At 41.4% G+C, this 19232-nt stretch overlaps 1 protein-coding gene across 2 annotated transcripts in view; it reads right to left on the bottom strand.

Annotated features, from left to right (window-relative positions):
* The window catches only part of mcu (mitochondrial calcium uniporter), a 46728-nt gene that overhangs the window by 10943 nt on the left and 16553 nt on the right, over positions 1-19232 (bottom strand). For both annotated transcript variants that reach the window (XM_029521746.1, XM_029521745.1), the window contains one exon: positions 14218-14328. In XM_029521746.1, the coding sequence (XP_029377606.1) occupies positions 14218-14328 (111 nt within the window). The remainder of the gene's footprint in view (positions 1-14217; positions 14329-19232) is intronic.

Genomic DNA, 19232 nt, shown 5'->3' with positions numbered 1-19232 from the left:
TGGCTGTTTTACGGCGCATTAAAAGGTTGCTTACTGAAACGCATAAAAATTCTGTCTTTGCTCTTATTTACAGTGAAATCCAATATCTTTTATATATTGCTTTATAGAAAGAATCAAATTACAGCAAACCACCATTTTTATGATATTTCTATTTAACTTTAGATGTATTTTGTAAACAAAGAAATAAAAGTTTTTTCTTTGTTTTTTTGTTTTTTTTTTGGAATAAGTTTTTTGTGTGAGTGTGTGCAGATGGTGATATTCGCTTGGTGATATTCGCTTTAAAAAAAGCGAATTAATTCCTGTGTTTGCAAGTAAAGAGGTCATAATACGCTTTCCAAGCAGCGCTACATCATCAGGGCCGGGGCTTCCTGGTTAGAGTATTAACTTCTGAAAAAGAAGGGACGTGATAGAGAGATGAGTTAACATTGGTGTTGCTTCCCAGCAGACACAGTTCTTGATGAGTAAATTAAAAACTTTTTGATGCCCAAATTGCAGCATGTTCTCCAGCCAACGCCAAGTAATGCTAACTTAAGCTACGTAGCAATAGCAAAGTTTAGAAGCAGCTCCTTTAATTATTTACTTTTTCACAAACAGCTCATTTAAAATGTTTTTATCCGCTATTATTCTTTTGTATTATTTTCAGCTTTGAGAAGAAAAATCTTTGAATTTGAAAATGGTGAGTATATTCATCACAAATTCTCAGAGTAATGATGTTAAGGTAAAATTTCAATGAAAATTTGTTGACTGACTGTTCAGGGACTAAGATGAAAACTTCCTCACACCGAGAGAAAGTGTATTTAATAGGATGCAAAAAAAAATTGCTGTCTCACATCAAAAAGCGTATACTGGCTGTAAAGTAGAGCCGATGAGTCCAGCTTTCTGTCTCACTGTGGAGCATTATGTCACCTCCTCTCTCTCTTTTTGCTCCAGGGGCCAGTGGGGTCCTATTCACTCGGCCCCTTAACAGCCCACACCTCCCCACTGTACAGCTGCAACTCACAATTCCCTGCGCGCACACACACACACACACACACCCCATCCAAATACAGACAAAAGCACATATTCACCTAGATAAGGTGGGCCACTCAGCAATTGCTACAGAGGAAAGTGGATTTAAGTGCAGTGTGACAGTAATCACTGTCGTTTTCTTCTGCCTCAGCGCAGCCGAGCTTATGTAACGAAAGAAAATGCTGCTTTTTCTCTTAGCTGCGTTCCTCGCCTGGTAAAAGCCATTAACAGATGCAAAATCTGCAGTCGCATTCTTGAACGGCACAGCATTAAGTAATCACCGCTCGCACACTGAGGGGTAAACCGAGACAAAGTAAAAAGCGCCCCTCGAAGGCCCAGACCAATCTGATCTCTGCACCGCAATGCAGAGTTAATAGTGAAAACAACCTTACCCATGATTAGGAAGTTTAAAACATCAAAACCCCGCATCAGTTATGGCACAGCATAAATTATTCCACAGTAATCCTTCGTTTCATTTAAAAAAATATGCTTCTCATACTGTGGGCATGGTTTGATTAATTAATCCTGGCTCATGGCATGCGATTAAAATCTCAGCTGTGAATTTATCTGTTACTATGACACGTGGGCTACTCACTCCAGATACGGCCATACCCTCTCCACCCTTGACACCCCGATCCCCACCCTTCCGTGAAAACCAGCATCACTGGAACCTGATACATTATTAAACAGCAGTGCAGGCTTTCACGCTTTGGAGTTCAGAAGACAGCCACCGTCTCCGCTCTGCTCCTCGAAAGTCTCGTACCACTGCTGTTTTCTGACTTCCTCGGGCCACTTTTGAGACATGGGCCGTGCAGAATTCGTAAACGCTCTGCCCTGTGAGTGCATATATAGTACGAGTGCAGGCGTTGTCGGTATGCAGCCTCTTTGATTAGCTCATACACCAGATGGCACTAGCTGCTTCTGTCAGGGTTAATTTCATTGCAGGTCACGCAATACTCCTGCCACTCACCTGCTCTGGCAGGAAGAAGGAACTTTTCTTTGTTCTCCTTATGCCTTCTTGACTTTAACCTCAAGCTTGATCAATTTCTCCCTTCCCATGAAAGTAAATGAAGTCTCGGTGGCATTCACAGACATCCATCTAAGGAGTGCATTCAAATCTAGTTCTGCACGTGCACGCACATACCCACCCACGCAGACATGACCCACAGCGGTCTTGATGTATGATAAGGTGGAGCACTGCAGCTCTCTCACATCACATATATCACACACCGGACGACGGTGCTGAATAAGCACTGTTCACTTCTCATTATGTTCCCTTTCTCTTTCTCTTCCCACCAGCATCAGCACATTGACAGTCTTGATGTCCATCTATACTTCCCACCATTCTATTTATCCTCCTTGCAAGAGAGCAGAGCCACTTTTTTCAACACTTCCCACTGTTTTTGGATGAATTAATAATGGTGGAAGGCAAAGGCACTTGTTTTGATTTCGGAGATAAAGCCCATCCTATTTGTTCTGACTAAGACAGCACAGTGGTCCTCTGTGACTACTTGTTCCTGCTAAAGCTGCTTCTGGCAACGAAGAAAGACCAGCAATAATCTACCGAAGTTTCAAGGCAAATCACAACGATATCTCTGGCGTGGGATAAAATGAACCAATTAAAGAGGCGCAAAAACCGAACTTTTGTTTGTTTTTACTTTTTGAAGAATTTCCATAAAAATGCATAAAAGACCCCCAAAAAAAAAAGTTCCCTTCAGTTCTTAACGTTCATTTTCACTTTTATCAAAAGCTGTACTGAATAAAATATTTTCAGAGCTCACACATTAGTACCAGGTCATCACCAGTTTATCTCATCTGTGATGCTGAAGGGCACAAGATGCTCCACTCTCTCACGCTCCTACCATAACCTGACCCCCAACTTCTGCACAGGCAAAGAGCCAAGTGTGCACATTTTGTACCTTGTAACTCAACTAATTTCTGTTCTGTTGGCAAAACAGATTTGAACATATAGGGATGTTGCCTCACATAAAAAAAACAAAACAAAACAAAACAAAACCTAGTGCTCCCTATGAAGTCAATCTGAAAGTGAATCAATTGAGTAGAACAGATAGAAATCTAAAGCAGAAATAGTTCTCTTGTAACTTCTGTAAATTTAATTTGGATAAACACTCAATGTTTTTCTACAAAAGCTTATACAATGAAGATATAAAACTAGCTATGAACAACATCCACTTTCCTGCTAATCTAGAGTTTTGAGTATTCGAGAAATGGACAAGAGCCACAAAGCTTTTCTCTTGGGCTCATTCAGTTGAGAGACTAATTAAATGTCAGCTGAGATAAAACATCAGGGAAAACTCAACAATGAAATGCCAAATTTGAATTCCAAGGCAACCAAGCAGTGATGAATCTTGATTGGAGTGCTGTTTTTTTTGTTTTTGTTTTTTCTCCCTTTGGGTGAAAAGTTTGTGTGTTTGCTCCTTATAAGCTTTTAGTAAAAGACAAGATGAAGTGAAAGCAGTTTGAACTCTGAGCAAGAAACCCACAAGTGCTAAATCAAACAAACAGAATTTATAAGGTTTGGCGTATTAATTCTGTTTGTGTTCACAGTTGAAGCAGTGTCATAATTATATCATCTGCAGGAGACTCCCTTCCTCTTAAAGAGGGACTATTAATACATGCTCTGCCTGGATCGTGCGACTCATAAGAGGAGCTGAAGTCGCTGCAGCAAACTACATATTGGTTAGTTATGACAGCTGCTACCATAAATGGAAAAGAAGCAGCCGGGAGGGTGCATGTTTTATTTCCCATATGCAGAGCTGACCCTTGACGCTCGTGTCTCTGTGGGTATGTGAGGTGATATTGAAAGCAGTGTATACTATGAATTCCTCCTGCAGCAGCAGCTGTTATTTATGGAGCTGAGCCTGAGAAAGCTCCGACTGAGGAACTTTAACAGTGCTCTCCCATCAGGGTGTCTTTCCTCTAGTCTTACAATGCTTTGCACAGGACTTAGACAATGAAAGTGCACAGTCTAAGGAAGTAAGGATGTCGGGGGGCTGGAACAGCGTTCGATCCATTAGAGGTCATTGTTCAGCTCTGTCCATGGACTGCCACAGAGAATACCGTAGCACTCGGCCCCCCCCTTCGCTGTGGCAGTGAGGCTGGCTTGAGTTTTCCCTTTTTTGCATTCCTCATGGACATATGGCGCACACACACACACACACACACACATCAGAGCTGGAAGTGGTATAATGAACGCAGACACAAGCTGGACCAGACGCTGCTGTAGGAGCAGAGAGGAGGCTACGGCACGACTGACTCACACACAGCTGACACACAGCTCACTGCATGTGGCCTTTTCCTGCAACAAGAGCCACGGACTGATGGCCTTGATTTTTTTTTTTTTTCCCCTGAGAGATCTACAACGAGGCATCATGACAGAGCCTTTTACTGCCTCGCCCACCGCTGTGCCTGCAGAGGGTGCAGACCTCCTGGTGCTCCACAGGAGACACTATCTGTCTGGTTGTAGGCATTACTGATAAGTGCTGAACCCTGGTTTATGAGATTTCATGTCAGTGTTTTACATCTCTATCACTATATCCCATGCCTCACGCACAAGGAAGGAAAATAAAAAAATGTTTCCTCTCACAGAGCATGTTTCAGAGTTAAAGCCAAGAGTATCGCAATATGAATGTTCTTTCACAGCAACATTAAATCAATATTTACAGATCTTTGTCACTAACCAGTAGTAAAAAGCATATTTATGGTGTCATACAGTGAAGACTTAAGACCTCAACTTCTGATACTGACTGACATCCATACATAATCCCGGCCAAAGCCATCCATCCACAATAAATACAGATACCGACAAAATCACGAGACATATAATTAAAGCAGTAAATAATCTGATGGAATCAAATACACCAGTTATACTGACTAATGATGACAGAGGAAAGCTGTCGTCTGTGACTTCACAGAGGGCCATAAAACTTTTAGGATTCAGCTTATTTCAAAAAGTAATTATGCAATGACTTTCATGCACCATAAAGTCTTAGCTATTGGTCTGTGTATGATCAAAAACTCGAGAGTTGAGGAGAAGAAAAAAATAAAATAAAATCGCTCTCCATCAATCAGTCTCCATCTCACTTTATGAACACAACATTTATAAATGAAAAAATGTCACTCACAATTATTGCCCGACACAGGCTGGAGGAGCAAAACGCTCTGTTATTAGAATGTGTGGAAGTCTCTCAAAAATAATAAAATAAATAAAAATATAAGTATTTATGTGAGTGAACCATTTCTTTGTTACTATTTTGGTAGAAAAAATATCCATGGTTAAACTGAATTTCCGCAGCACGACCCCAGATAAGCTGATGAAGACGGATGGATAAATGGAATCTTATTTTATGTGGGTGTTTTTGTTTTTTGTTTTATTTTTTATAAACCAGATCTAGGTTTTGTATCAATACTGTGAAATTATTTATGTGTCCAGAGAGAAATGCTCATGACAGTTATGCAGAAACTGAGGCTAAAAACGAGTCATCAGTACTGCTGTAACTTTGTGGTGTCACAACAAAACAGTCACAGCACACAGACATGTTCCAAACCCACCGCCCAACTTTGCAAGATTTGGTTTCATTGAGTGTTTTTGTGAAATCTGATATAATCTTATTGAATCAGCCAATCAGAAGAGGCCCCCAGAGGCTGACTAATGGAGGTCTGGTCCTAGTTGTACGACATCATGGCAAAATAATTGCGCAACACTCTGGTGTGAGCTGGTCTTAATCCTCCCAACTGTCTCCAAAGTCCTCGTTTTGGAATCAGTTGAATAAAATGGAACAATGCTAACTATCGGAAAAAACACTGACATTTTAAAAAGACTTAAGATCTGGAATTTCCTGCTGGGTCCTGTTTGTCAGATTGTTAATAACAACAAACCCTTCACTTCGGGCCATTCACAACAGGCATCAAAAATTCACAAGTCCTGTGCCGCAGGGCCGCTCACTCTCACACAGACCTGGGAGAATTTGCAGAAAGTGGGCCAGAGTCTATTAACCGTCATTCTGCCCACCTGCAGGGACAGGAGGCTGGAAAATACAGCAGTCATATAAGCAAACAGCCAAGCTTCAAATCTTAAAAGGCTCTGGGTGGTGTCCCCCCCCCCAAAAAAAAACAACAAAAAAAACAAAAAAAAACAAATAAGCTCTGGGAGTCACGACAAACACTGATCCTGAGTCACAGACCACAAAAGCCTGATTATGCTGAACAGTTTCCATTAAAATCAGCTGATATTAATGGTGGATCAGGCTGCATTGGCGACTTTGTTAGAAATTGTCCCCCATCCTCGCATTTGGCCTCCAGCTCCTTCCTCTCATCTCTTCCCTTTCATCTCCCCTGAGTGACATTGTGACCTAAAATCGAAGTGAGCCAGTCAGCCACTGTAACGCTCTGAGAATGACGTGCCTCCACATCGCTCTGTCCTCGTGCTCCCATTCACAATATCTTAATCCTCATCATCATCATTGAGCCGCCTTTCCTCTGCCTTTCCAGCTTGAATTTGATTAGATTCTCCATTTTTTCGCGTGTCCTTCTGCACTGCTCGACTCCATCGGCCACCTCCCCCTGACTGCTATTGCTCCTGCCAATTTTCGACTCTCCCCCTTTACAGGATTCAATCTATGTTGGATGTAGCCAGGCGAGCTCAAGCACAGGCACCTGACTCTCCCCGTCCTCTTATTCCCCACAGGGGACAAATGTACCTTCAACTAGTTCATCTCATTGGTTTTTCATATTACAACCCAATCGCACACTGTGATATCCCAATATTCCTCCAGAGTAACTGCCTGGCCCAACATCTTTTTTTTTTTTTAAATCAACTGCTGAAATGCAAAGGCCCATACTTGTTCAACAGTACACACCTATATAATCTTGTCACAATGGAGCCAAGGCATTAATGCAGGTCGGTCATACTCTGACTGTATGATAATACAAGATTATCACCAGCAGATACCAGCAGCAAGATATTCATGTTCAGATTTCTGACACGCACAGCCACTGCTTACATTAGTGGGTGACATGTTTACATTACAGGATGTACCTGCTTCCATTTCACAGCACTGACATTGAAAAAAAAAATTATATCTTGTTTTTAGGCTTGTCCTTCTAACAATACAACAATATTTTTAAATACCTTAAACCGAAAGCTAAAAATAAAGCCGTCTAATAATGAAGCTGCACCCTCGAATATGATTAGAACGCAAACCTTCTTGCTGTAAGGCATCAGAGCTAACCACGCACTGCTGTGCAACCACCTGGGTGGGACCTTTCTGTCTGGAGTTTGTGTGCATGGGTCTCCTCTGTGTCCTCCGGCTTCCTCCCACCATCCAAAAACATGCAGCTTTGGTTAATTAGCAACTATAAATTTCCTGCAGGTGTGAAAACGAGTGTGAATGGTTGTTTGTCTCGAAATGTCAGCCCTGTGATAGACTAGAAACTTGTCCACTGTCTATCCAGCTGTGACGGCCCTCTGGCTTCTTCGGTTGTTTTGTCCTTGGCTGTTGATTGCTTTTTTTGCCCTTTCAGTTCCTGGTGGTGGAGTTTGTGTTTCTCTATATACTCTGCAGTGTAGGGATCCAAATGTACCCTATACGGTGGACTCATAATATCCGACGCACGTTATGAAGAGTACTGTACTAATATAGACTCAAATAAAAGTAGCTGAAGTGAATTCAGAGCATTCTTAATGACCAACAAAGGACAGCTCTGACTGAGGGGAAAAAAAAAAAGTCAGATTGGTGAAAATTATCCTCCTCAAATTATTTACATGCCCAGTAAAGCAGCAGCAGTCACAGTATCAGTCTACTTTCAATATTTGTTCAATACAACGCAATGTAGTTTTGTTTTTTTTTTTATGTAAATGTTCATTTCCCTGCTTTAGTCACAGCCTGACATCCTGACAAATTAGGGGCTTGGTCATCTAATGTCCCTAATGTTAAAAAGGAAACACTCACCATTGCAGGATGCAAATAAAGATCTAATAGTAGATTACAATGCTTTTATGCCATTGTGCTGCATCTATTTTTAGTAATCAGTCAGAAATCATGCTTTTCCAGTTCTTAGTCTTTCATGTCATCCTCGTACTATAAAGACTAAAAAAGGAAATTAACTTTAATGAATAAGTGTCTTTGTTAATAACGCAAATCAGTAAAAGCTTCTAACTCATGTTGTTTTATTACAGATAAGTGCATAAAAGCTTGTGTCACACAAAATAAACGTTATTATTATGACAGCACTGATTCTGTAAATGCAGTGCTTAATAAGATTTCATGAGATGTTTGATGACAGGGACAGTTTTTATCTGCAAGGTTGTGCGTTTTTGAATATCAGCACAAACTCTTCAGGCAAATCTCCAGCATCACTTTTTCGGCCAAAGCATCGGCTCCACATGGCGTCCACAAGGATACACCCACATGCTGGTTGTGTTACCGAAATTCATTATTCAATTATGACAAAACTACCGTTTGCTGTCATGGATTCAAGCAGAGATTGGGGGTAAATATCATCTTCATCATCATCGATACCCTTACCAAACTGAAACAAAAGGTTGTTGTTTTTTTTTTTTTACCTGTTAGATTTTTCTCTCCCTCCTACTGAAAGTCACACATTGATTTAATCGACACGTACAGCCTCAGGGAAGACTTTCATTCCGTCCAGCTGGTAGCATTTTATCACAAATTCCTGCTTGTTGTTTTAAGAATGGCATTAACTTTTACACAGCGGTGATGAGTTGCTGGGCAAGGCAGGTTGCAATCAATGAAGGTTTAAAGTGTGAACATCAATGGGTTTGTTCAGACTGATGTCCTAGGCTTTGGCCGAAAATCTCCTGGAAGAAAATGCTCTCTTCACATCGACTGCGTGAACAATCACAGAAATTTGGCGAGAGCATGTTTTATGAAGGACTTTAGAGACTGAACATTGGTGCGCATCAATTTGAAACTGTAATATCAATAATATTCATAATAACCAGTAATATCATTTTCAGTTCTGTTAGAAAATCGCCATCAATCTTCAAATCAGAACTTTGCTGGTTTGTTTAACAACATCCATTTGTATTCAGAATGCCTTCAGACTGCCGACACATTGTCTCACAAACGTAAACTGTGAAAAAAGGAAAACGAAAAAAGATCAACATCTCCTCATGAGAGGCACTAACACCCCGCACAGACAGGAACAAACAGATCAATAATGTAATTAGGCACAGTCATAGTATTTCAGTCTTACCGGTAGTTTTAAACTTTACCAAGCCCACCGATATTTGTCTGTCACAAAGGAATAATCATTTTGATTCAGAGGCAACGATCTCCAGAATTTCTCTCTTCCCATCATACCTCTTTCTTATGGAGTCAAATTGTTTTCCTGATATCAGATGACAAACGACACTTAAAATTGGATAATAGTTGTGCTGACTCCTCTGAACTGTTCTACTGTGAATGAGCTCTCAAAAGAAAATTTACAGACAATTATACCAGAGTGGACTCTACTGCATCCTAATAAATGGCTGAGTTAGAAGTGCAATTTTGTAAACTAGGAAATGGACAATAGCGGTTTGTTTTACAGAACTGCATGCAGCAGAAATATGCACTCTTCCATACCTCACTGCCCGAGAAGGAGAATATCAAATAGAGGATTGCTCAACTCTGATTTGTTAATGGAGGCGTTGCACAAGTCAGATGTCAGATGTGAAGGTGTGTTTGTGCGCATAATACCAACCACATGGGTGTGGTAAGGGTTGTGTTGTGCTGAATATATTGGAAAACTGTTTCAGATTTATTGCATCGTTCCTTTTATTGTTCATCTAACATCTATTTGTAGGATAAAAACGTCTTTGCTTTTTGGAATAATGTCACCATTAAAACTGTGCCGAGCTATTTGGTAGTATTCCCTCATTGAAAAGTGCCAATGGATATGCAGTCTATTATCACTGGATTTCTTTATCACGGAAGCAAACTTAAAAAAAATGTGAAGATACTCAGTCACATTAGGTTTTTTTTTTTTTTTATATACTAAAATTTCTAAGGCAGATTATAGATGTGTACTTACAAGTGAAAGAGGCAATGATATCCAGAAGAGGTGTGAGTGAAGCTTTATCTAAAAATATGTGTATCGTGCCTGTGTGTTCAGTTGTGACTCAGAGAAGATTAGTGTGATTCCTTGACTCAGATTGTGGCGATTCATCTCACAAAGCACATCCTCATTTCCACTGTGCTGCGGCTCCTCCTCAGGTGGCGCACCTCACTGCAGGGAAAAAGCTTTAGCCTGGAAAACGGGGTTTGGGGTTTAAAAGGTGAGATGGCGTGATTTGTTATACTGCCCCATAAAAGAAGAATAGCTGGACGGAATAATTGTACAGGGAGGATAAAAGAAATACAAAGATCACCAACAACTGGATTTTTGTGAAGTCTTCAAACTTCATGGCCAAATAACGTATCCAAAAGTAAGAAAGATTGTATTATATAATTCTTTAAATGGATTTTATTAAATTTACTATTACAATACTTTGTGAAATTCAGACAACATTCCTCTCTAACCCTGACTGGGTAAGTGATGAGCCAAAAGGTGGGACAAACCATCTCCCCACAGTTTATGGCCAATTAGGGTAAATGGAGGATATGGCACAAATTCTTGCTGACTTCATAAAAGTCATAAAGAGGAGAGGAAGTGATGAAAACTTTCACTCAGAAATAACCTTTTTTATCTGAGGGTTAAATGGTGTTTGCTGCGTCTGCTTAAAGAGTTTGAGATATCATTGAAATAAAAGAGAAGCTGTTTTCATGGCTCTTTTCCTGCAGAATGCAGCGGCCATTGTTTTAAAATACAGGGCTCTCTCTCAGTTCTTTGCAGCACTCTGTATACAATGAGCTGTCTATATAAAAGAGGTTGATCCTCCTCTTGAACTACACCCACCTGACAGAGACTGGACAATGAGTGATTGACAAAGTGAATATAAGTTCCTGACAAAAAAACCCCAACAAAAGATGGATAAACACCTTAACTGACCCAATAACGTTATTTCGATACTGATCTATGTCAGCTCTTCCTTCAACAGGAACATTACAACGGGAAGGAGAGATGCTTTTGACACAGACAGGCTTACTGAAGACATGAGTCAGCCAGAAAGCTCAAAATGCTCTGCCAACTGCAGTTGTAAAATTACCTCCCCATGCCCTTACCTTAAATCTCTACTAGTTCCCATGGCAATCCTTCCTTATTTCATTTATTCATTTCTGTCTAGCTCATCTTCAACCCATCCACAAATTCATTTCAGTTTATTCTTGCACACATGGTGCAGTGTGAACTGTATGAATTGGGTAATTTACAGTGAGGAAAAAACCACTTGCTTCCTCCTTGTTTAGATTTCTCCCTTCAAGCATCAACATAATATGTGACAACTTCTCCAAATCACACACAGCTCCCATCTGTAGGAGCTCAGGCACAGATGGGGGAGTTGAGAGGTCCATGCATGAATGTTGTTCTTGAGATTGGTTGTTTAAATCTGTGTGTGTCTGTGTGTGAGACGTCTGTGTAAATAAGAGTGTGTAGCTGTGACCCATCAGGCCTCATGGGAAGCTGCAGCTAAACTGATGGTCGCCAAGGACCGACGGAAAGAGGGAGGGAGGGAGGGAGTGCAGGCTCTGCCACGTGGGAGACAAGTGCCTGTACTGCAGCAATGCAGGAGGAAAGAAAGTGGATGTCAATGAAAAATTGAAAAACAAAACAACAACAACAACAACAACAACAAAAAAAAAGTCTTGCTGAAATGGAGGTGATGAAGTAGACATATGGCACACGGCGCACCAGCCATGCTTAGGGGCCGCTTAGTTTGTTTGAGTTTCTGTTCAGTGTCACTGCTCTGCTGATGTTCCCTCCTTCCACTGCGGTTCTGACAATATCACCTTCAGCCTACCTAGCAGAGACAACAAGCCCTGGCAAAGCAAACACCCCCCCCCCGCTGAGCCTCATCTGGCTCCTCCCTTTGCTGCTCTCTGAACAAACAGCTCTGACTTTCTCTCTCTCTAGAGGCGACAAGGCAGAGAGCGGGACACTCGGGACTATCGACTGGCTCTCAGCTCCGCCGTTTTACCATGATGTAAACAAGGCCCTGGTACGGCTACTCGTGGCTAATGTTCTTACTTCCCTCATTCAACAACCCCCCCCCCCCCCCCCCCCCCCAACTCTTTGTGACCCGCCGCAGTAAAACGTAAACACTGGCCAAGGGAAGCCTCTGCTCACTTTTCACTGCACAACCGGCCCCTTGCTGTGTATAAACCCATCTCAGGCCTTCTCGGTTTCCCATAGACCAAGGACACAAAAACACATATGCACAAACACAAGCAAAGCCCAGCGAACGTTCCCTTGGCCCTGTGCACGCAATCGACACGGATGTGCACGTAGGCGCATGCATAGAAAGAACAGGAGACGAGCTAATGCACTGCTACGTACGGCAGAAGGATTTCAAGCTCTCAAGGAACAAATATCCTGGTCTCATCATAAAATTTTCATCCAGTGGAGGCTTGTTGGTGGGCCAAGCACATTTCCTGGTGACAATTCTACACACTTAACCATGAGCTGATCTTTTTAACATAATGCGCCACCTTTATTGGATTCTAGCTGGATTCTATACTCACAGGAATAACAAGTGCAAGGAGTTGTGGTCTGGCCAAAGCAAACTTCATCATCTGCTGATGAAGATCATGTGGTCCGATCACAAGTCCCCAAACTGCTACTGTACATACTCAATGTAAAATGTCAACAGCTGCTCATTTTCTATACAATTTATCTTGGTCACATTAGGAGGGGAGACATTAGGTTTACATTGAGAGGCAGAAAGGGCCAGAATCTTGATGACATGTCGTGTTTGTTGCAGTTGTATTAATGAAGCGCAACTGCGCAATAGAAAACAACCAGATGACTTCAACTCTTGCTGGTTTGCGCCACGATCTGATCCACATACAGACGGCAGCACTCAATCAATTTTATAACTGGAGAGATTAATACAGAATTATTGTTGCGCTACTGGACCCAGAAAAAAAAAGATAAACAAGTGCACGACAGCACCCAGTCATCCATTAATGTGCCAGATGACAACATTTCAGCCTGAGAACCCCAGACAATTTGGCAAGTGTATCAAACATCTGCAAGTCAATTAGGTTTCATGATAGCTTACGTGACTCCAACTCTGCTGTGCCGATATGAACTCTCCCCATGTGGCAGGAAGTATTATTTGCAATACTTTGTTTATTCTTCACTCGCACTCCACCGCGCTGTGGTTAAAAGCTTTTTTTAAGCTTGCTTTCACACAAAAGCAGCATGCCACCATTCTCCATGCTAAGATGATGCATCCCATAGTTCAGATTCCAAACGCAAAGGTGGCAAACATAGATTTTTAGGCTGTATTAAGGTTCAACAGGGATCAAGCTTGATATGGCAACACACCGATCTGGATATACACAATGGGAAATCAAAGCAACGGCACCCCAGCGGAGAGGCTGCCTTTGAACAGAGGCCTTTATGAATACATTTGAATAGATTTGTCATTTTAATTGATTTATCAAAGGGCCACTGTCCAGTGACCTCATCAACCTGTTAAACAGGAAATAACAGAAGCAGGTTATTCCCAATCTGGCATCGATTGGGATCTGCATAGATAAACGCACCTAAACTGAGCCTGCCAGCAAAAAAAAAAAAAAAAAAATATATATATATATATATATGACCTTAAATGTGGGCTTCTGTCCAGTTTTTTCAACCTTTAGAGGGTCACAAGGGAGGAAACTGATGCAATTGAAATTCTTAAAAATAGCTGGCAGCTTCTTAGGGTGGAATGACTCAGGTTTCATTGGCTGACAATATTCAATTGACTGATTTCTACGCGATAACTAAAACAATCTAAAAATCTTTGTTTCGTGATGATACAACAATTTCCCGATTTACTTTTCCTTGGTGTGATGAAGGCATCACAAGGCACTGATGACGCCGACGCTCACATCTATCGACACATAAAGAAGCAGCTCTGCAGTCAGTGTGCCGTCTCCATCAGTGAGTCAGACACATGCTCACTACAGACCTAATAAATATGGATTTGAGTCTGAGGCTGTATGGCACAAAAATCAATCAAGCACAAAATGAGGTAATCTATTGTTTTCATTTTTCCTTTCACATTCACTCGTACATGCATGCAGACACACGAACCTGTGGAGACAGGGCAGTGGCAGGCTGGGTGAAGAGTGTGGAGTGACCTCCTGACCGTAGGCCATGTGCTCTCCTGACAGTCTGACGGGTGAAAGAGGCAGACAGTACATCCTGCAGCACAGAAGAAACACACATAGAAAAAGCAAACGTTAAGTTGAGGAGCATCATCATTAGATCAAAATAGAAACAGGGCATTTGGGATAATCACAGTAGTAAAGGGAAAATGGAAGAAAAAAATTTATGCTATTTTCTAAATAGCCATTATCAGGAGCTAAATAAACTTGAAAGGGGCTTAAAATAATGACGCATGAAAGTGGTAGTTGGTTTTGTTTTTGTTTGTTTTGTTTGTTTTTTTTTTAATCCCATCAGTGGCCATTTTCCTTTGTGTTGAAATTCAAAAGCAATAAGTAGTTACAGATGACGGTGTAAGAAGGTGGAAATATCACGTGAAGCTTCCTCTGTGTCCCGAGGAAACCGCTGCTGCAACTGTTCATCGTACATGAAAAAGATGGCCGGCCCTGCAGCTGCTCTGCTCCACACCAAAGCGAGGACTATCAGGGAGCTATCTACGTATTGGGTTGCTTACATCCAGACTTGCCACCGGTCAAGAAAGGTGAAAACCGTGGTTGTTTGGATATGTGTGGAGAGAGAGAGAGAGAGAGAGAGAGAGAGGGTTTGTGTGTGTGTGTAGGCAGGTGTGTGGCACCAGGTTACGGGATGACAAAAATACTTTCCCCTTCAAAGTTAGTGTATGTACACAAATGTTCAGCACTGGAGAGTAGACAGATATAAAGCGAGATATTCTCACTCTTACTTACAAAAACAGAGAGCACCTTGATTGTAACCACTGAGCAGCGCCAGTGCAGCCTATAAACCTCTGATATTAGGCCCAGGTATGTGGATTTTTTTTTTTTTAGCCCCTGGGTGGGTGACCCACACAGTTAAACAATATGAGCCATGTTGTGCTATTACACACCACAAACCAGCTGTCAGCGTCTTATGACAAGAAATGAACAACTAAAGGTCAGTCATGAAGATGACATTAAAAAAAAAAAACAAAACAACGTAATTTTTCACCAGCAGATTTAAGAAGCAACGCTGAAAAAAATGAACCAGTTGTGACCCGATTTAAGAGGACACGCCTAACTGACTTTGAAAATGTGTGTGAGGAAGCGACTGAATACCATAAAAACCTCTTTTGCAGAAGCATATATACAGCACAGCAAGACGTGCTTTTGTAAATTGCGTTTTGTTCATGATATTTTAGCTTTAACTTCGCACTGAATTTAGTGCTGACTGAATCCGCAGGCCTGCGTGTCATTAGGGCCCACACAAACACGAGGGGAGCTATTTAAACTCGGTGCAGCAGGTTGGTTTCCAGCTGTGCACTGATAGAGATAACCTCTAATCCACCACGCTACCACTAAATGTAAGCTTTAGGTTAATTAATCAAAGGATGGCACGAGATGCGTTGGTATAGCATCAGTAATGGTATATCTGCTGTGTCCTTTCCGCCATCAGAGCTCCAATTTATGAGTGAATTTCTGCTAAACACCATCCCTTTCTACATGTTATTATACACACAATTACCTTTCCTTTAACAACTCTGAGCCTTGGTAAATTACATCTGACAAGCAAGGACATGACTTGGTTTATGCCCATTTGAGTTTTTGCCAGTGGTTATGAATATATTATTACGCTTTGGTAAATTGGGTCTTTGGCTTCTCTGAGATAAATATTTCCAGGGTATGATATGAGATTTTAATTGGTAGGCAATGTTTTCCTTTCAGCATGCAAAGCTACAGACGTTCAGGGCCAGTTAAGTTCAAATATTAGCTACTCTACTGAGGTGCTGTGATAACCGGCACCCATGACATGTTTTTCCCCTGCAGCTCTCCGCTTCTTCAACTGCAAATACCAAAAATGCAGTAATGGACCGTTGAAGACAGTTAGTTAAAAAAAAAAAACATCCATTACTCATAATTCTTTTTGTCTGTCTTTTCAGCACGACAAGAGAAGAGAACAACTGTTCCATGAGCAGAGTGTAATATCACAATGAAGCTTTCAAGTAGTGTCCTCAACACGCAGATAACAGATGGACCTTGGTGCTTAGATGTTTCAACAGGACTGTTACTTGCCCTTTATCTATGAGTTCGACATACACTCATAAGTGGGCGTGTGTTGTCAAGTGACCTGAACTGCCAAGAGAATGTCTGTCCGCTGGTTGTGGTGCTATGGAAGAAGGAAACAGCATTTGTCCAATTGTTGAGGTGATGTGGGACATTAATTGAAGTTAGTTCTCTGCCGAGCAACAGAACTGACTGTTTCCAGTAATTTGAAGCTGCAGCACTCCACTCCCAGAATTATATGCCTGTGTGAGTCAATGACCTCCCGTTCTTTAAAAAAAAAAACAAACAAACAAACAAACATGTAAATTGCTGTATCATAAATATGACCTTGAGATGCACAAAAATATAACACTGCAACATTAATAAGAAATCACATTATGATATTTACATAAAGAGCCTAACATTAGACAACCTAGGGGAAAAAAAAAAAAAAAAAAAAAAAAAAGTCCCCCTTAGGGACTTCTGGAAAACAAACAAACAAACACACAAGCATGTGCTGACCAAGCATCAGTTTTTGACTCACCAGGATTAGGACTGTGTTCCAAAAACACATTTACATGAAGCGGTTAAAACGGAGTGCAGTGTGGGACCATTTCAAACTAATAAATAAAGGCAGAGAAGCCAAACGTATAACCAACTCATGATTCATGTATTCATTGATAATTTGCGACTGGACTGAAAAGTGTGTTTCTTGAGTAAAAAGACACAGAAGCAATTTTGAGCCAACCCTGGAAGCTGAAAATGTGTCCTTACATGGAAAGGACAATGTCCATCAGGCTTTGGTGTGATTTAAAGTGCGAGTAGTTGTGCTTCTAAACATGCACAACATTGTGCACCAGCCTGTGTGAGTGGTAGCTGTGGCCTCTTTGCACTAGCAGGTCTGCGGCCTGCTGAGGGGAGGGCCCCATCTATTTCTGTTGATTAGATTGCCACAGAGGACAACAGCTGCTCTCTCAAGATAGCGACTCACAACAAACTGGAGTAGAATCATACAGACCGTATACACACTCACAGCACACCACTTTATTCTCCTGATACAAAGAGGCCCCGCTCAGCTGAGTCCTCTCCCACGACAGCTTTTCTTTAGGATAACACAGTATGCAACAAACAGGTGGAGTGACAGATTTATTTCTTTTTTATTTTACACAAATCAGCGACTTGAAAACATCAAGAAGAAAAACCATCCCATAAGGCTTTCACTGGGTCATCTGTAGTTCTGAGCAGCTGGGGAATAAAGTGCTAACAATAATCAGCATAACATGCTTTTCTTGGTCACGAAATTGAATCTGTTTGATCCTTCCATGAAAAATACATTATTGCAATAGAATTTTCCAAGCAGATAGAGACACCAGGGCAAAGGTCAGTTCTGCCTGAATATCACATTGAGCCTTTACCAACTGCAGATTTAATTCTATGTGACTTAATTAAAAAAAAATCTGTCATGGAAGTAAAAGAATCATATCTTTCCTGAAGGCAATAAATGTGAAAAAGAAAAGGAGCAGAAAGGAAACAGGCAGTCTGCTCCCCATGACGGTTTCACTCGATTCCACTCTACTGGAATAATCTACAGGCAAGCAGGCAAGGATGTTGGATATTGTCATTACAAAATCATTTAAGTATTCAGAAAAGAGTGGCACACGTCACATCAGAGACTGTGTTAATGGCAAGTATTGGATTTTAGACAGCCAGATCATGTGTGGCACAGTGAGAAAATAAGTGACCTCCAGCTGCCATGTATTGATTTGCTGATTGGCTTATGGCACGGTGTGTTATGAGCTTGTTGCTGCTCTGGGACCAATACCCAACAATCACAGACACATCAAAACCGGACTTGGTCTCTTGTTCTCAGGTAACGCCCGTCAGACCAACTCTCTCTGTTCACATGTTGTCCGTCTCACTGCGATTGAGACCCAGAGCAGCGCCTGATCCGCGGTGACACATACTGGAACGTCAATGTGAAACTTGAGCGAGGGCCAGACTCATTTCTGACTCTGTCCCCTCTGCACATTCTCCATGCCTGAATTGACATGATCCTAAACATCTTTAATTACTGCAAATGACTAATCAGCAAGCAGCCAGAGGACTCAGATGTCTCCTTACGCAAGACATCTCACCGCTCAAATTGTCAATTGGTTAATTGTAGAAATCACAATGCTAAATTATGTTGGCCTTTTTGAAGTGTGTTCTTTGGACTAACAAAAACATCAGACTCACTTTCCAGCACCATGTATCCTGGACCCAATCTGCCTCAACAATTTCTTTCAGAAAATAATTCTCACTGGGGAAACAGTGGGTCGTGTCTTCTATAATCTTGGCAACGGCTCAAATCACGGCAGGATGAAAATCCAACAAACAAAAAGCACAAATATATACAGATACAGCATGAGAGTGGGAATATCCAGCACCTCATAACCTACTTTACACATAACTAAATGATCCAAAAGTCTAAAAATAATACCTACCAAAGCAGTGGCTAAGTAAGGAAAGGTGCCAAGCAAACAAATCAAAGCCAGTTTTCCTTCGCATTCAGAACAAGATAATTTAGTCATCTTGATTTTGGTGATGGCCCGCTAACTGCTCGAAAGTTTAGCTTTTAACCAGCTCCTCATTTATAAAACTGATCAGCTACAGAGAGGGTATGACAGAGTTGTCAGAACACGACGAATGTGAGTGTGAGTGTGTGTGTTCACGCAGCAGATCAAATCAGCTCAGTGGACGAGGAAGCTGCTGAGAGATAACAGCAGACAAATTAACGGGAATATTATCTGGTCCAGGTTAAGTGAGTTGACCACTCCATGAGATGGAGGCTGGCCATTTTAACCTATGTTGCATCCTGCTATCCTGCCATAGTTTCAAATGTGCACAGCTATTAAATATTGCATGTTA

This window comes from Echeneis naucrates, chromosome 15, assembly GCF_900963305.1.
Source record: "Echeneis naucrates chromosome 15, fEcheNa1.1, whole genome shotgun sequence".
Lineage (NCBI taxonomy): Eukaryota > Metazoa > Chordata > Actinopteri > Carangiformes > Echeneidae > Echeneis > Echeneis naucrates.
This window is presented reverse-complemented; position numbering and strand designations above follow the sequence as displayed.